This window comes from Mizuhopecten yessoensis, unplaced genomic scaffold (genome assembly GCF_002113885.1).
Source record: "Mizuhopecten yessoensis strain PY_sf001 unplaced genomic scaffold, ASM211388v2 scaffold431, whole genome shotgun sequence".
Lineage (NCBI taxonomy): Eukaryota > Metazoa > Mollusca > Bivalvia > Pectinida > Pectinidae > Mizuhopecten > Mizuhopecten yessoensis.
In genome coordinates, this window is record NW_018403543.1 from 1,765,910 (window position 1) to 1,784,024 (window position 18,115).

Here is an 18,115-nt window from a genome sequence, read left to right on the forward strand (position 1 = left end):
CGCACTTCAAAGCTTGTCCCTTCCTCCAAGGAACAAACTAGACAGTACATATCAGAACACTAAAACTTACAAAATATACAGAAGAAAACAAAATGCTGCAAGATGAATCACAGGTACGACTTTATGACTGTATATAAACCAAGCATCAGCCAAATGTCGACTGAATCATACACGCTGAGATGTTAGCGCGGACGATCCAACTGCGCGAAATTTGATTTTTATCATATTACTATATTTATATTTGCATAATCTGATGTTATAATTTGCATATATAAATATCCATATCGCCTGTTAGCTGATATTATAATTGTCAAAGGTTTATTATCGTATAGCCTCATCCCACGCTTTTAACGTTCGTTTATGCGAGACACATCAGTAGGCATTATCTTTTAAAGCCATGGTGGATTTTGTTTTCTTTTCTGTATTTTCTTACTTGAATTGAGACAAGTATTACATGAAAAGCTTTAAACGATTCAGAAGGGAAGTTGTTAGTGTGCTGTAACGACGAGGATCTTACCTGTTCACAAAGGTAAAACGCACTTTGTAATGCCGCCTTACTGCTGCACACTGAATATCTCTTCATTATACAGAGTGCGGACAAATGTTGCAGTAATGCGCTTTTACATTATATTATCAATTTTATTTTCTTAATGCTTGTTTAACATGGTGTGATTTCAACGTATGCTAATTTAGAGTTTATGATAATTAAGGACTCGTTTACCGTGTTTAGATCGCTAGTGAACCACATTATTTCCTGTTTTTGGCAGGAAACATCGTGAGCTGATATTCTATTTCACTGTCTGCAGTGATATAGGACGACGTTTTAATAATTTTTCTGATTCTTGGTGATCATCATGCTTTCACGAACCTGAACAGATATCCAAATCCACTGCTGGCTGTGATTATTGAGGTGTCCACAATGTTTAAGATAGTTGGTTAGATAAACTATAAATGTTGATTTGACAAGTAAACATCGTGACCTGATGGGCAAACTCACAATTTCCAATGGTTAAGGAGTTGCTCGTTATTATTTTTGATAATTAGTTATTAACATACCTTTATGGGCATACCTTAAGGTAGTGAAACAGCTCACTTTAGGAACACCTGGTTTAGGTCTAAATTTTGTTGCGTCCATGACACATTTCTTTTTGTTTGTGTGAACCTCCTTTTCCGTTATCTTGTCTTTCCCAATCGAATTTAAGATCTGCATCTTATCAAGATATATTGACACTGGCATATTGTTCGAAAAAGTTACCGTGTGATACAGTAAACTATTTACTTTGTTTGGATTTTTCTATCTACAAGCAAAGGGTTGTAATAAGTGCTTCAATTTTTCATATTTCTTGTAATTATTGCTTTTATTCTAGTTTTAATTTCACCTGCATTGATATGTTATTTTATTGTTAGGACTTTCCAAACTTAAAAGGGAAATGTGTTGTTTTGCCATACCTCAAAGATGCACGAATAGATCACGTTTCAGAAAACAAGATATGTTTTTCCTTTTGACCTATGATGTCAGTGATTACGTAATTATCACGACAGTAATCAAATATCATTGCCTGTGTGTTTTCCTGAATAAATAGAGCTGCGTTACATGCTCAAATACACAAACGATTGTTGTGATAACCCTTTATTATAATGCCCATACTGGCCGATTGGTTTTCAAATATCTTGTGCAGCCTTATTATTCACGGTAAGAATAAGTTTTAGGGAACTTTACGCGCTAAAGAAATGGTCTGGGTTATTTTTTTACATTAAACAAACTAGCAATACAAACACTACATACCGCGAATTTCTTGTTAACTTAGCCTGAAAACTCAACACTTAAGGTTCCACGGGAAGTATTACTAATAGAAGATAAACAAACTGAACAATCGTCTTTGTCAATTATTCATGTATGCATGTTTCTACAGTGTACAGGTAGATGCGGCTACCATACGGTAACATTATACTAATAGTAAGTTGGCGTTTTATTGTCAAGATATTCTGTCTATTCATTTTTATACTTCAGTTGAATCTTGTGAGAGCCTCGACAATACTCATAGACTACGCACTGGGTCGCTGTAAAACTAAATTCTGCTTTTAATATTTTGCTTCTTCATTTAAGGTCAAATATAGTTCACAAACAATATAATGATGGGTTTAAAAAACGGAAAACATAAAGAACCATGGGAACCGAACTTAGTCACACAAAGCTTCACAGTAAATAAGTAACATACTTTAAAAATGACACTTAAACTGGGACTAATTATACAAGTCCTGCCGCACAAATGATAACTTATTGATAATATTCTCAGATATATACACATCTTAAGAACACTCTCCGTAAATCAAAGTCGAATGAATAATGAGGGAGAAAACGTTGATGTTTTTTAGGATGCTGTTGTTTTCCAATCCACATATAATTCAATTCAATAAACGTATTTAATACTGCAAAGTTTGTGGTGCGTGTAAATTTCTTAAGGGGTACACCGATCGGCGTAAAGTCTGGAGTCGGAGACCTAGCTAGGCCGCAAATACGTTGTTGTTTGCACTTACTTTGCTGGATGTAGCAAAATATTAATTGTATCTATACAGAAAATGTCACAACATCGTATAATTATGATATACCAAAGAACAATAAATTATATAACACTTATTGTATCTGTAATTATGTAGATAAGGACACGCAACTTATTTTTTTTACATCAATGAATGGTATTTATTTTCAAAAAAGTTTTCCGGGCAGGTAATAATGACACTTATTTTAGATACGCAGTGATATAGTAATTTCAAGCCAATATTTCTGATGTCACGATTACTGCTTTGTTATTGATACAGTGGTTAGTATCAGTAACAAAACAATGGTTGAACTGAAGAAAAAAATATCCTTTGTCTAAATGAAGGATACTGTAGCTTGCTAAATGTACATGCTTAATTGTATTTTTGTTTTATAAAATGTTTACATAAATTTCAAATTCATAAGCTTGTTTGAGCTCACCTGGCGCAAAAGTCTAAACAACCTTATGTCACGGGTCAACAACCGTCGTCCGTTATTATCTTATTCATTAATTGACTATTACGTCCGGAACGGCTTAAGCAATTTAATTAAAATAAGCTTCGGTCATTTACCGGCCAAGGGAATCCAATGTTGTATACACGAAGGAACGGAACCAAATTTGAAATAGAGGTTGACCTTTAACAACTACTTCTCAAGAACCCATCAATGGATATAATTCCGATTTGACACCGAATATCACCGAGACCAGGTAAAAAGATTAGTACGGTGTCCCTATGAGCGACTGAGGGGGAATCCTTAGGGAAATGATGGTAAATCTTGAAAACACTGCCCTTAATTTCGAAGGAATTACATAAAAGTAATATCAACTTCATTTAGCACGGAGCATTCCTGAATGAAAGATAAGTAAAGGGCGTGACCCCCTTAGTTGCATAGGGATTTGGGTTAAAGGGGGAAAAGGGACAGTAATAAGGTTGGTGATAACCAAAATCGGTGCAAATGCACGTCTCACGACGATTTGATACTTTTCAACGTGATGCCGTGCAAATACCAATCTTGCAACCCTGACCAAAAGTTGCTATGCTTAGGACCAATTAACATTTATGTCCGCTGCTTTTCCTACGATTAGTCCAGACATTTGTTTTTAACTTTATTTGGGCAATGCTGTCTAGACATATACATAATATGAACAATGCACTCATTGTTCTGAAGAGATTTTGCTGTTTCTTTGGGTTGGTTTGAAATTTAAAATGACTAGCCTGGTCTTTGAAGTGATATTGTCGACTAATTTTCAATGCCACCAGATCAATTTTGACCAAACTTCGTATAAATGTTCCTACGATTACCCTAACCAAGTGTTGCTACTTTGATTCTGTCGGTAAATGAGACATTTGAGCTTGCTTCAATGGTTTCAATTTAGAGGAAACTTTAGTTCAGATGACAAAAGAAAGAGGTGAGCGATACAGGCCTGACGAACGGTATTAATGTTAGCATAACGTGTTATTATGTTCACCAAAAGGTTGATTACAAATGTTGACATTAGATATGTGTGTGCTCATAGCAGATCATTTTTGAATAAATAGGAGTACAATCAGTCACCGTAATTAGCCTTAACTCTGTAGCCGATATTATGATAAGTCTTACGATTTATCAACGGTGTGTTAGTTTTTTCGGTCAATTTTAGCATTTGCAGCTCTTGTGTTAAACATTACACAAAAAGTAGGGAGAACGAACTATGATATGTAGTTTTATAAAAAAAATTATTTTGTTCCCCCATTTTTCTACCTGATATCTCGGAAAAGTCTCTATGCTGACCTTATTTCATTTCCTTCCTGTGAGTGTTTTTGTCTTTTTTCTCTCTCTCATTTGAATTATTAAATGATCAGTATACCAAATGTTATTGTTTATGTGTAGAAGACGAGTATAATTTAATTATAATTTCTAATTTTTATTCTAATATTTGAACAAAAATATATCAAGCCATATTTCTGGCGTCGTCCTTCTGTATTCAAGCTTGTACAATGCAACTCCTGCCTATAAGGAATGTTAAACGAATGAATAAATAATCTTGGTAATTTTGTTTATGTATTTTCACTGCTAGGCGGGACTACTACTAATATTATCGTGTTTTGTCAAATAATGTGCTGTGTTATCCAGTGAATATTAACCCATGTAATATGACCTATCAGCGCTGTGATTGGTTGTAAGTTTCAATTGTTTCAATTGTGACGTCACGACTAGGACAAGTACATGACGTCACAGACTTACGCAATGGAGTCAAAATGGCGTCTTTTTACATTTAAAGGGTGCCAATGTAAATTGTCGTTTTACACGAATAAATGCCACAACCCTTGATACAAAGGATCTTACACTCGTTTTCATTTCATATGAAATTTATGAAACTCGTCACGAATTTTTCATTTCAACTCACCAGAGGCTCGCTAAATTGATTTTTTTATTAAGACTCGTTTTATGAATCTCATGCAAAATGGAAACTCATGGTAGATCATATATATATCGTATTATCGTATACTACATTTATTAATTGCCCATAGTATGACACGGGAGCGAAATTGTTATACATTGCTCAGCCTTCGTTATCTTGTATATAATCTATTTAACATGTTTATCACAGGTATGGTATTGCGTTGTAAAACTTCAACCGAATTGAGTACAAAAATGGTTATGCACCAAATACGAGCAATTGGAAATATTTAAACTTGACTACATATTAATATTTATATACACTACTGTACATTGATTATGTATACCTGACTTAGTGTGTATCATTGTAAATAGACGTAAATGAAGCATCACATCATAGGCGTTTCTTCTCTCACTTTATTTTGAATAAATATTTATAAAAAAATACTCTCACAGATAGGTTGATTTGTATAAATGTTAATTTTGACATTAATATTTTTACAGTTTGTCATATTTCTTTTTCCAAATTGTCTTACTGGTATGATCCTTTTAACGTTTGATGATTTTGTGTTCAGAAATCAGCTATAGGCGACAGTTTGGTCACAAAACAGTTATTTTCGATAGCAATGACTTGCGTTTTAAAACCATAAAATAAATTAAAGCTGTACGCCCGAGTACTGATTTTTTTTTTAACATCCTGGTCTGCTGACTCCCACGAGCAGGCCACTCCCTAGCAAACTTCCTTGTTAGCAAACGGTAGAAGTTAGAACGGATCGTTGTCTAAAACCTAATGTTTACACGCATGATTGTGTTAATGTTTCGTTTGGTTAAATGTATAGCTTTAATCAGTTAGCATTCAAATGTACATTTGTACATTCACAAAAAACAATCAGAGATCTGGATTTGTATAAATGTCACGTAATGGTGTGGTTTTTTTTGTAGAATATCTAGTTAAAATTATATTCCTTATGCAAATTTTACCGCGCAGAAATCGTGTTGATCTGTCCATGGATAATATTCGAGTTAACACATGCATGCATGTTATTGTATCACGTGAGTTTTCAATATATTAAATAATACACCTCCTACATGATCTAGGCAGCTTATGATGTTAATACATGGTGTGTTCGAAGTTAACTCAAAGATTTTCTCCAGTGATTCTACAAACACTACCTGTATGTAACATTCGCTTCAAAGATTACCAACCTGTTTAAATAAAACGATACAGTGGTTACAATTTAATTTTATAATAATTCCTTATATTCGAATTCAAATAAACTAAATTTGCACAGGGTACGCTCCGCGAGTTTTAGCGTTACATGTATTTCCCAGCGGTCACACTGTTATGTAGTGTGACAAAGGTCAAACTATTTTAAACATCTCAAATACCACACAACCGCTTGGGTGTATCAAAGGATATGTGTACCATTGTTCATCGTTACGAATAGTTTCATCTAACAGGTGTTTTATCAAAATAATGTCTTTCAATCGAAATTCTTGTCTTGAACGGGTTAAAACTGTCTTGTAAAGAAGATGCGTCATAGCAAAAGTCTATTTAAACAGTACATGTGCATCCGGGACAGTCTGACAATAAGACAACCGCGCTGTAATACAATACACAGGACTTATTTAATTATCCTATTTTTAGTCTAAGCAGGAAAACTCATTTGAGCGGGAGGAATAACGTTGTGCCAGAGATTATATAAAGAGGATCGTATGTTACCTTGGGTTAATATCTGAGGAGCTCCACACAACCAAAAGGTAGGTACCTTGTAATATACCTGTTAACTTTAACGTGTTAATTTGTCAAGAAAACTTCCACATGTGTAATGAAAATAGTAAAAGATTTAACTTCCACAAGAGGGGTGACAATAGTAAAATATTTAATTTCCACAAGAGTAGTGGCATTAGTAAAAGATTTAATTTCCACAAGAGTTGTGACATAAGTTAAAAATTTAACTTCCACAAGAGTTGTGACATTAGTAAAAGATTTAATGTCCACAAGAGTAGTGACATTATTAAAAGATTTAATTTCCACAAGAGAAGTGACATTAGTAAAAGATGTAATTTCCACAAGAGTTGTGACATTAGTAAAAGATTAAATTTCCACAAGAGTAGTGACATTAGTAAAAGATTTAATTTCCACAAGAGAAGGGATATTGGTAAAAGATTTAACTTCCACAAGAGTTCTGACATTAGTAAAAGATTTAACTTCCACAAGAGATGTGACATAAGTTAAAAATTTAACTTCCACAAGAGTTGTGACATTAGTAAAAGATTTAATTTCCACAAGAGAAGGGATATTGGTAAAAGATTTAACTTCCACAAGAGTTGTGACATTAGTGAAATATTTAATTTCCACAATAGTTGTGACTATAGTAAAAGATTTAACTTCCACAAGAGTAGTGGCATTAGTAAAAGATTTAATTTCCACAAGAGATGTGACATAAGTTAAAAATTTAACTTCCACAAGAGTTGTGACGGTAGTTAAAAATTTAACTTCCACAAGAGTTGTGATGGTAGTTAAAAATTTAACTTCCACAAGAGTTGTGATGGTAGTTAAAAATTTAACTTCCACAAGAGTTGTGATGGTAGTTAAAAATTTAACTTCCACAAGAGTTGTGATGGTAGTTAAAAATTTAACTTCCACAAGAGTTGTGACGGTAGTTAAAAATTTAACTTCCACAAGAGTTGTGACATAAGCTAAAAATTTAACTTCCACAACAGTTGTGACATAAGTTAAAAATTCAACTTCCACAAGAGTTGTGACATTAGTAAAAGATTTAACTTCCAAAAGAGTTGTGACATTAGTAAAAGATTTAATTTCCACAAGAGTTGTGACATAAGTTAAAAATTTAACTTCCAAAAGAGTTGTGACATTAGTAAAATATTTAACTTCCAAAAGAGTAGTGACATTGGTAAAACATTTAACTTCCACAAAAGTAGTGACATTAGTAAACGATTTAATTTCCACAAGAGTGGTGACATTGGTAAATATTTAACTTCCACAAGAGTAGTGACATTGGTAAAAGATTTAACTTCCACAAGAGTTATGACATTAGTAAAAGATTTAACTTCCACAAGAGTAGTGACATTAGTTAAATATTTAATTTCCACAATAGTTGTGACTATAGTAAAAGATTCAACTTCCACAAGAGTAGTGGCATTAGTAAAAGATTTAATTTCCACAAGAGTTGTGGCATTAGTAAAAGATTTAATTTCCACAAGAGTAGTGACTTTAGTAAAAGATTTAATTTCCACAAGAGTTGTGGCATTAGTAAAAGATTTAATTTCCACAAGAGTTGTGACATAAGTTAAAAATTTAACTTCCAAAAGAGTTGTGACATTAGTAAAAGATTTAATTTCCACAAGAGTTGTGCCATAAGTTAAAAATTTAACTTCCACAAGAGTTGTGACATTAGTAAAATATTTAACTTCCAAAAGAGTAGTGACATTGGTAGAATATTTAACTTCCACAAAAGTAGTGACATTAGTAAAAGATTTAATTTCCACAAGAGATGTGACATAAGTTAAAAATTTAACTTCCACAAGAGTTGTGACGGTAGTTAAAAATTTAACTTCCACAAGAGTTGTGATGGTAGTTAAAAATTTAACTTCCACAAGAGTTGTGATGGTAGTTAAAAATTTAACTTCCACAAGAGTTGTGATGGTAGTTAAAAATTTAACTTCCACAAGAGTTGTGATGGTAGTTAAAAATTTAACTTCCACAAGAGTTGTGATGGTAGTTAAAAATTTAACTTCCACAAGAGTTGTGACATAAGTTAAAAATTTAACTTACACAACAGTTGTGATATAAGTTAAAAATTCAACTTCCACAAGAGTTGTGACATTAGTAAAAGATTTAATGTCCACAAGAGTAGTGACATTAGTAAAAGATTTAATTGCCACAAGAGTTGTGACATTAGTAAAAGATTTAACTTCCAAAAGAGTTGTGACATTAGTAAAAGATTTAATTTCCACAAGAGATGTGATATTGGTAAAAGATTTAATATTCTACAAGAGTTATGACATTAGTAAAAGATTTAATTTCCACAAGAGATGTGATATTGGTAAAAGATTTAACTTCTACAAGAGTTATGACATGAGTAAAAGATTTAACTTCCACAAGAGTTGTGACATTAGTTGAATATTTAACTTCCACAATAGTAGTGATATTAGTAAAAGATTTAATTTCCAGAAGAGAAGTGATATTAGTAAAATAACTAACGTCCCTAAGAGTAGTGACATTAGTAAAAGATTTACCTTCTACAAGAGTTATGACATGAGTAAAAGATTTAACTTCCACAAGAGTTGTGACATTAGTTGAATATTTAACTTCCACAATAGTAGTGATATTAGTAAAAGATTTAATTTCCAGAAGAGAAGTGATATTAGTAAAATAACTAACGTCCCTAAGAGTAGTGACATTAGTAAAAGATTTAACTTCCACAAGAGATGTGACATAAGTTAAAAATTTAACTTCCACAAGAGTTGTGACATTAGTTAAATATTTAACTTCCGCAATAGTAGTGATATTAGTAAAAGATTTAATTTCCAGAAGAGAAGTGATATTAGTAAAATAAATAACGTCCCTAAGAGTAGTGATATTAGTAAAAGATTTAACTTCCACAAGAGTTGTGACATTAGTAAAAGATTTAACTTCTACTAGAGTTGTGACATTAGTGAAAGATTTAACTTCCGCAAGAGTTATGACATTAGTAAACGATTTAATTTTCACAAGAGTGGTGACATTGGTAAATATTTAACTTCCACAAGAGTAGTGACATTGGTAAAAGATTTAATTTCCACAAGAGAAGTGACATTGGTAAAAGATTTAACTTCCACAAGAGTTGTGACATTAGTTAAATATTTAATTTCCACAATAGTTGTGACTATAGTAAAAGATTCAACTTCCACAAGAGTAGTGGCATTAGTAAAAGATTTAACTTCCACGGGAGTTGTGACATTAGTAAAATATTTAACTTCCACAAGAGTTGTGACGTTAGTTAAAAATTTAACTTCCACAAGAGTTATGACGGTAGTTAAAAATTTAACTTCCACAAGAGTTGTGACATAAGCTAAAAATTTAACTTCCACAACAGTTGTGACATAAGTTAAAAATTCAACTTCCACAAGAGTTGTGACATTAGTAAAAGATTTAATGTCCACAAGAGTAGTGACATTATTAAAAGATTTAATTTCCACAAGAGAAGTGACATTGGTAAAAGATTTAACTTCCACAAGAGTAGTGACATTAGTAAAAGATTTAATTTCCACAAGAGATGTGATATTGGTAAAAGATTTAACTTCTACAAGAGTTATGACATGAGTAAAAGATTTAACTTCCACAAGAGTTGTGACATTAGTTGAATATTTAACTTCCACAATAGTAGTGATATTAGTAAAAGATTTAATTTCCAGAAGAGAAGTGATATTAGTAAAATAAATAACGTCCCTAAGAGTAGTGATATTAGTAAAAGATTTAACTTCCACAAGAGTTGTGACATTAGTAAAATATTTAACTTCCACAAGAGTTGTGACGTTAGTTAAAAATTTAACTTCCACAAGAGTTGTGACGGTAGTTAAAAATTTAACTTCCACAAGAGTTGTGACATTAGTTAAATATTTAACTTCCACAAGAGTTGGGACATTGGTAAAAGATTAATGATGATTTTTTGCAGGAACATACCTTAGCATCAGTCGTACATAATGTAATATCCTTAGGAAAATGATTCCGAGTCCTTTATAGAAAATGAAGGGGTTTGAAGAAAGGTTGGTAAGCTTCTCTCATAGACGTTTTGGGTCAGATTTATATCGTGTTCATACTAGATACTTAGTAAAATAAGGTAATTGAGTGATGTAAGCAAATAATTTCATTATCAACAAAGTCGGTCACAATCACAACTTCATAATTATTTTTAATCAAGATAAGATTCGATGGCAAACCACGTTGACATGTTAACCTGCGTAGTATCTCTGTGTCTGCTTTCGTCTATCATCGCTTTAAAACGTTGTAAATACAAGATTGTTTTCACAATAGGATTAAAGATTTGGCTCATGGAAATAGACTTCGAATACTAGGAAAAGATATTTTGCTTTTTTCATGGTAACACCTGCTACATATTCGATGCATTAGTTACAAAAAGAAACACAACCTTATTGCAGTCAGCAGGAACCAAACATAGGGTATTTCAGTCAATATTACATGTAGCTTGGTACCTTGACTTAAACAATATTTTTAAGTGGATATCAGTGACGCATTTACATCTAGAGTTGCAAGATAATAATATAGATTAAAAGAAAACATACCCGGGAATACCCTCTACCTCATTATATTTCATTGACCGCAGCTTGAAGACATCCCCAGTCTTATATAAGGCGTACACTTCATGTTGTTATGTACATATGTGTATACTTGATGTAAACCAGAGTAAACTATGCATCAATGCAATTAAGGATTACTATTAGTAACAATGGATGTGTTTGGGTAGAAGGGTTGCAATCTTTTATAGTTGATCATATCCATTTCACCCACTTCGTCATGCTTCCAGTCTCGTAAAATAGACAGGGGGGCTCGAAATTCGAAATGGAGATGATCAATTATGCAAATGTAACAGGACTCTGTGGAATGTGCTCCCGTATGAGGTACAGGCAGTGAAAAACACACCCTACTCACGGGAGCAGTAGTACAAAGCTAATAATAAAATCAAAGGAATAGTAGTCACATCATATGAGTATCAGTATCGCAGATATACCGGAACGATGCTACGAGTAGGAGCATTGGTCTGTAATCAGATTACCTCCACATCTCAACAACCTTTCACCTGACGTCAAACTACTACAGCCAGCCATGCAATGTCAACACGAAATCATTGAGCACAGTGAAATTCGGGTCTGGTGTCCTCTGTACCGGAAACTTATTCACCGACAATTTGGCAATGAGGTGTCTCGTACACTTGCATGCTGGATATTCTAATCAGGGATTTAATATCTTTGTTCCCGAACCTACCGTGTTTCCATTTTGCAAATGGATTCAAATTTACAGTATTGCTCGATACAGAAAGTTGACAGACACATGCACACAAGTTATAAGATAACTGCAGGTTGATGAAGACTATGGGCAAAGGTCATGGTCACCCTCACGAACTTATTGGGACATATTTGTGGTTTAGTATTTGATTACAATCACGAGTGTGTCTAGTGCATTCTTTGTCACCACAATGGTTCTCACTTACTTGAAGGGTTAAAGGTTAGAATTTGGGTTTAAGGACGTCATATTGTAATGATTGCATCTAGATTTATCATTCACATCAATATCGTCGACAAATCAGAAGACGCTTACGCTTCCGGAACATGTGGTCTCATTCCTCTAGTTACTTTGCTAGGGATATATCTGTAATCTCTCCTTCGTTCATACCTTGTCCTAATTTCATCGACTTTGTGTACGTAGTACGGTTTTGTTTCCACTTCGGTATTTTGTTGTTGTTAACTTTCCACTAATTATGGTGTATACTAATTTAAATAAAGAACCCCGTACTGTACATTTTAGAAATTTGTCTAAATATAGTTTGCTTATTATTGATTTGCTGCTGAACGATTATGATCTTCTCCGTCCAGATAACGATACCATCTGTCTCATTGTTCAAAACTATATTTAAAATACTGGCCGCTTTAAGTAAGTTGTGTATGCACTCAAATATAAAGATATGGAAATAAGTTTCGCCTTTTATAACTCTCATCGTGCTGTGATAAGTGTGGCAGTGTCCCCTAGTGGCTATGTAACAACATGTTCGGTCCTCCTTCGGTGAAGATATACATTTGTTTAACACAAACACGTAAACGATATTGTATACTAAGACTTTCTCGGAAGATACAATAGAAATATAAAAACGAGATATTTTTTTAATTTTGTTTTCTATTTAGCGACGGGAATATATTCTACCCTGACCACAGTGACAACTATGGGGAACAAATCGTCCTTACCGAGTCCAAGAACGATGAAGGAGTTACGGGCGGTGTTATCGGACGAGTACACGAATGAGGAGATATTGGGATGGTTTGAACAATACAAGGCATCCCTATCGAGGGGTGAGTCAAAGCTTACTATGGAAGCCTTCATCAGGGTATATAGCAGACTATTTGAAGGCGAGGCGTCGAACTTCGCTGAACAAGTGTTTCGCGTGTTTGATACCGACGGCAACGGAGTTGTGGATTTCAAAGAGTTCATGATGGGTATTTACGTGTCTGGGTCTCCACTAGAGGAAGACATGAAGCTGGATTGGGCCTTTAAGATGTACGATATGAACGGGGACGGCTACATCACCAAAGACGAGATGAAATTTATGTTCACGGTAAGACAAAAATCACAATACAACATACTCTTGAACTAATACGGTATTGTTATAATAAGTTTAAAAATCATGGATCCTCGCACTATTGTGAAATAGTTACGCTTAATTTGCCTCAATTTTTGCAGTTTGACCTATGACCTTTGGTGATAAACAGATCTTTAATTAAAATTTAATTAAAAACAATTGCAACAATGTTGTACACTTCCTCTATCGCTGGGCTATTGCTTAATTGATAACTGGGTTATTTGTTTGTAAACACACTTACGCATTTAGGATAACAGAATGGTAGTCCAGGTCCATGTCGGCAAACTTCATTGTTCGATAATTGGGTACATAGTCATGTCGACAAATCAACCCCTATACCACAAATATGTTATGAAACTGTATGCATAAATTTGATACATTTAGCTTATGTCATTGTACCCATATCGACACCGTCATGGTTTCATAATAACTTTTACCTACATATACTAACACTCTTAGTCGAATGTTATTTTGATGCAAATGTAGAGTATTTTTATCATTAACGTAGAAATTGAGAAACCAATAATTATATATTACTAGAAAATTGTTCTCCCAAATTCTCTTAAATCAAATTAATAACATACATGCACAGAACAACAAGCCACACGCTCTTGTTGTTGTGCTTGACTTGTGGGGCTGTTATTGTGGCCAGTCCTCACAAACTATACTTTAACAAACATGTAGTTGGAATTGACATTTTTGAAGCGAAAGAAATGCAACATAATGTCAAAAGTTCGACAAACGTCTTAAGCATCAAAGAAGAAGTTTTACATAGTATAACTATTGCACAAAATCATAAATATCATTTACTTTGATAAAGGTAGGTATTACCAGTCTGTGTACATTTTTGTATTTTAACATTGCCGATGATTATTCACAGTATTAATACTTGTTAATTTTCTGGATCTTTTTCAGTCTATTTGTCGCATGACATTAGCGCAGATTTCGGGAAATAATTCAACACCGGAAGAACTAACCGACTACTTCTTTGAGCGTTTCGATGAGGATAATGACAACAGAATCAGCAACAAGGAGTTCGTCTCGCGAGCGAGGAACCACAGGGAGATAATACACATGCTAGAGATCAACCCGTGTCCAGATGATTAAATACGCTCTCATCCCATTTACTAAACATTGACCTTTCGATTCATTTACCGTGGAGCTTCGTTAATCCAGCCACTGTGTCATTAAGAATGGAAGCATGACCACTCTCATTTTTTTTTCGTGGTAGTCTTTGGGAGATATTCTTTATCAAGTTTGTCCTCTTTTTTCCGATCGACTCCGAAGTAGGTCAGTGACATTTAGAGAAATAATTCTCAAAGTTCCTCATCCGCCCCTCCCAGAGTCTTTGGCGATGCTTTATTGCCATAACGTATATCTCCTGGTCATGAGCATAACGGTTTTGACGAAGAAGTTGTTCTTGACAGCATGGAGAGCAGCTAAAACTTACTGCTCTATGGTACACACCTTCGTTTAATATCATGCACCTAATGATATGAGTTATAGATAAAAAATGCAATAAAAGAGGAAAATATAATGTGATATTATGATTAACGAAAAAGTACATCACAACAAAAACTATGATTCCTAATCTGAGTTTGGGAACGATATTGATTAGGAGATCGCGTGTGTATACCCGATTGTATGTACAGTGTAATATAAAGACTAATACTGCACAATCACTGGTAATAACACTGCCGTGAAAGAGACAGGTTCACTTTGAACAATCCGGAATGTGTGGTTAAACAATTATGTCTCAATAAACTGTTAGTGATTTGTAGAACTGAACATACTGCTAATTTGTAATCATAACATCTATTCCTCGAAACAGCTTCATTGTGTGTGGCGAATAGTGGCAATGATTGGTTTTGTTTTCACTGCAGATTTTTTAATAATGCTTAGTTAAATACAATAGTTATATTTTCAAAATTCATCCTACATAAAGACTGGTTTTAAGTGACAAGAAGTTGTCACATGTGTCTAAGCGCGTTTTACGATATTTACGTCATTTTGTAGGTATATATTACGATGTTTAAGCAGCAATGATCAACGGCAATTGTCCAGCTTGATTTTCAACATTAAAAAGTAATATTTACATTTGGGCTGCATCCTTTCATTGCAATGCATTGCGAAGGCAAATGCTGTTGTGAGACTATAACAACATTTGCTAATGTAACGTCATCAATCTCTATTGTGATGTCATCAGTTTCATTGTTGTCAAGACTTAATCTGCTGTTCAATATAACTGTTCGAAATAACTAAACAAAGCGTAACTACTGCCAATATGTCAATATAAATATTGAATATTTCAGCAAATATTGTTATGTCCTATAACACACAATTTATATCGCTGTCGGGCTTTCTAAGTTTGTCATCAATAGAATGTGTGTGATAGGACCATAACAACATTAGCTAAATCATTCATTGCTTAATTAACACAGACATGGGGATATGTTTATCATAAATGTTACCGAGAGTTAAGTGAGCTTCATCTCAAGAGTCAAAGTTCAAATTACCGCAGTACTAAAATAGTAGTTCTCTTGTGTTTACAGACTACCTTTTGCAGTTTGAAATCATATAGTATTACAATAACATAAAGGACTCACGAGGCCAACACGCACATCTTGTCTATGACAGTGATAGACACCCGGGACGTCCTGGCACAATTAGCATGTATCGTATAACCTTATTTTTTTGTTGGCGTGTTTAGATGATACAGAAAAAAGAATTAACGACCGGTTTAAACATCATATAAGTATCATTTATAAGCCCTCTTATTTGATGTGTTTTTAAGTCTTGTAGTTACGCTGTATACAGTCCTTCTGTTCTTCCAAACATAAACTTTTGCTATGTGAAGTGTTGTCTTTGCATTGCATGTGTCCCGTTACCAAAATTACGGTTAAAAAGTGGAGAAAAAAAGTACAATATGAATATTCTACCCTCGCCAAAGCCTCGTTTTTGACACCAATTTCAACCCTCGTATAAGATCCATATTCCACATACCTTCACATGATAGACTGTTAATATGATATGTGTAGGCATGGTTACAAAAGCGGAAACTAGAGTGGACAGAGTCTAAAAAACATTTTCCAAGGCAATATGAGTGCAACCCGATGCGAACGTACTTTGAGCTGCATCCGATTTCCAGCGACCCACTTTTGGGGAAGTTCTCAGAAACCCCCCTTAGCTGCTGTGAGGGTTTTGCCCCTATTTGAAAACCTTGATGCGCTTTGTAAATATGTGGGTCCAGGTTTGTGAAAGCTAAAACTGATTGCAGCTTTTTTAAGAAATTTGAAAACGGTACCGACGATGAAAACAACCGGAAAAATGGACAAGTTCTGCGCTGCAAAAGCTGTAGGTATTGATGAAATGCATTAACGGGGCATTAGAATTAGGAAAAGAAGGTAGGAATTTCAACCAGATGATGTTAGTCGAAGGTTGTTTTTGGATTGCATTGGAAAGAAACATCTTTGACATGGAGAGTTCTGTTTGTTGAATTGCTTTAAGAGTGAATTCACTTATTCTTTGGAAAGTGTGAAACGCCTCAAAAAGACCCCCAAAATAGCGCGACACAGCAGATCTTTGCGAAAGGATGTTATTACTTTTTCAGTTGCATGCACACTTTTCCAACGATATTTAATGCTATAGATAATTTAACAACCATCTTCCCTTTATGTGTTGTGCACATCCTCGAAAAATGTATTAGTGAAAAACAGTGAAGGTTACGTAAACCATGTCAAAACTAAAGCTTGAAACGAATGAAATTTTGAGCAATAATTGTACTATGTATCTGGATAAAAACCCGTTCAGATACTGTAAATATGACTTGGGTAGGATATTTATTAAAAAGGAAAGTTAAGAAATGCTGCAGTTTGTAATTAAAGGAACTATGGAAACTGACAGCAGCTTATTGATTATAACACTGTCATTAGGCAAGATGGGATTTCTACTGGCTGTTTGTTTTACTAAGGAGTCGCTTGAAACGCTTCCTGAATTTGGAAACGTGACCATCTCTCAGTAACAGAGAAGGAAACCCCTTGTATGTATTTTGCCATGAAATATATATGTTATACTCAAGAGTAGCCAATACTTAACGTATGACTAATACCATTAAATATGTGTCTTTCGATGTTTTCTTATCATTAAGCTGCTTGTGAATAAAACAGATACCGAATAAACTGTATAACACATATATCTAGATACAAGATAGCCATACGCCTCTGGGCGGTCGAATGGATATGCTAAACATCAGCATACAAATTTTGTAGCAACTGTTTGTTTCTGTTGTTAGACAGTAACCCCTGAGGCTTTTGTAAGCCGCTACTTTCGGTATGTACTAAGTTAAGTTCCGGAACTTAAAAAAAAGACAGGAAAAATGGTATGTGACATTGTTGACGTAATTCAAGTCTTACTCGGTGGTATTTTGTTTGTTTGTTTGCTTGTTTGTGTTTTACGTCGTATTAACAGCTATGGTCATTGGAAGACGTGCCAGGTTCTGATTGTGGAGAAAAGCCGGAGTTCCCGGAGAAAAACCACCGACCTACGGCCAGTACCTTGCTACTGTCCAACGTAGGTCTCGAACCCGCGACCCAGTGATGAAAGCTAGTGGTAGCAGAATGTCAGACGCCTTAACCACTTGGCTACCGCGGTAGGAATATAGTCGGATGAATATATGGACATATACATTTCAAAATTAAGGCAATTTTATTATATATACATCTTTAATATCTTGCATGTTGTTATAAACGTAGTGAAACATGCTAGTTTGCACTGCGTTGAATTTGAGGTATCGAAAAAATTGTTTATATAGTTAGCCCTT

General features: G+C 34.2%; 1 protein-coding gene across 1 annotated transcript; it reads left to right on the forward strand.

Moving 5' to 3' along the window:
- Positions 1-310: 310 nt before the first annotated feature.
- LOC110449204 (hippocalcin-like protein 1) lies at positions 311-15,394 on the forward strand. The gene is made up of 4 exons (XM_021495911.1): positions 311-529; positions 6,570-6,682; positions 12,845-13,272; positions 14,212-15,394. Exons 3-4 carry the CDS (start codon positions 12,883-12,885, stop codon positions 14,401-14,403), a joined length of 582 nt encoding a protein of 193 aa, XP_021351586.1. The 5' UTR covers positions 311-529; positions 6,570-6,682; positions 12,845-12,882; the 3' UTR covers positions 14,404-15,394.
- The last annotated feature ends 2,721 nt before the right edge of the window (positions 15,395-18,115 follow it).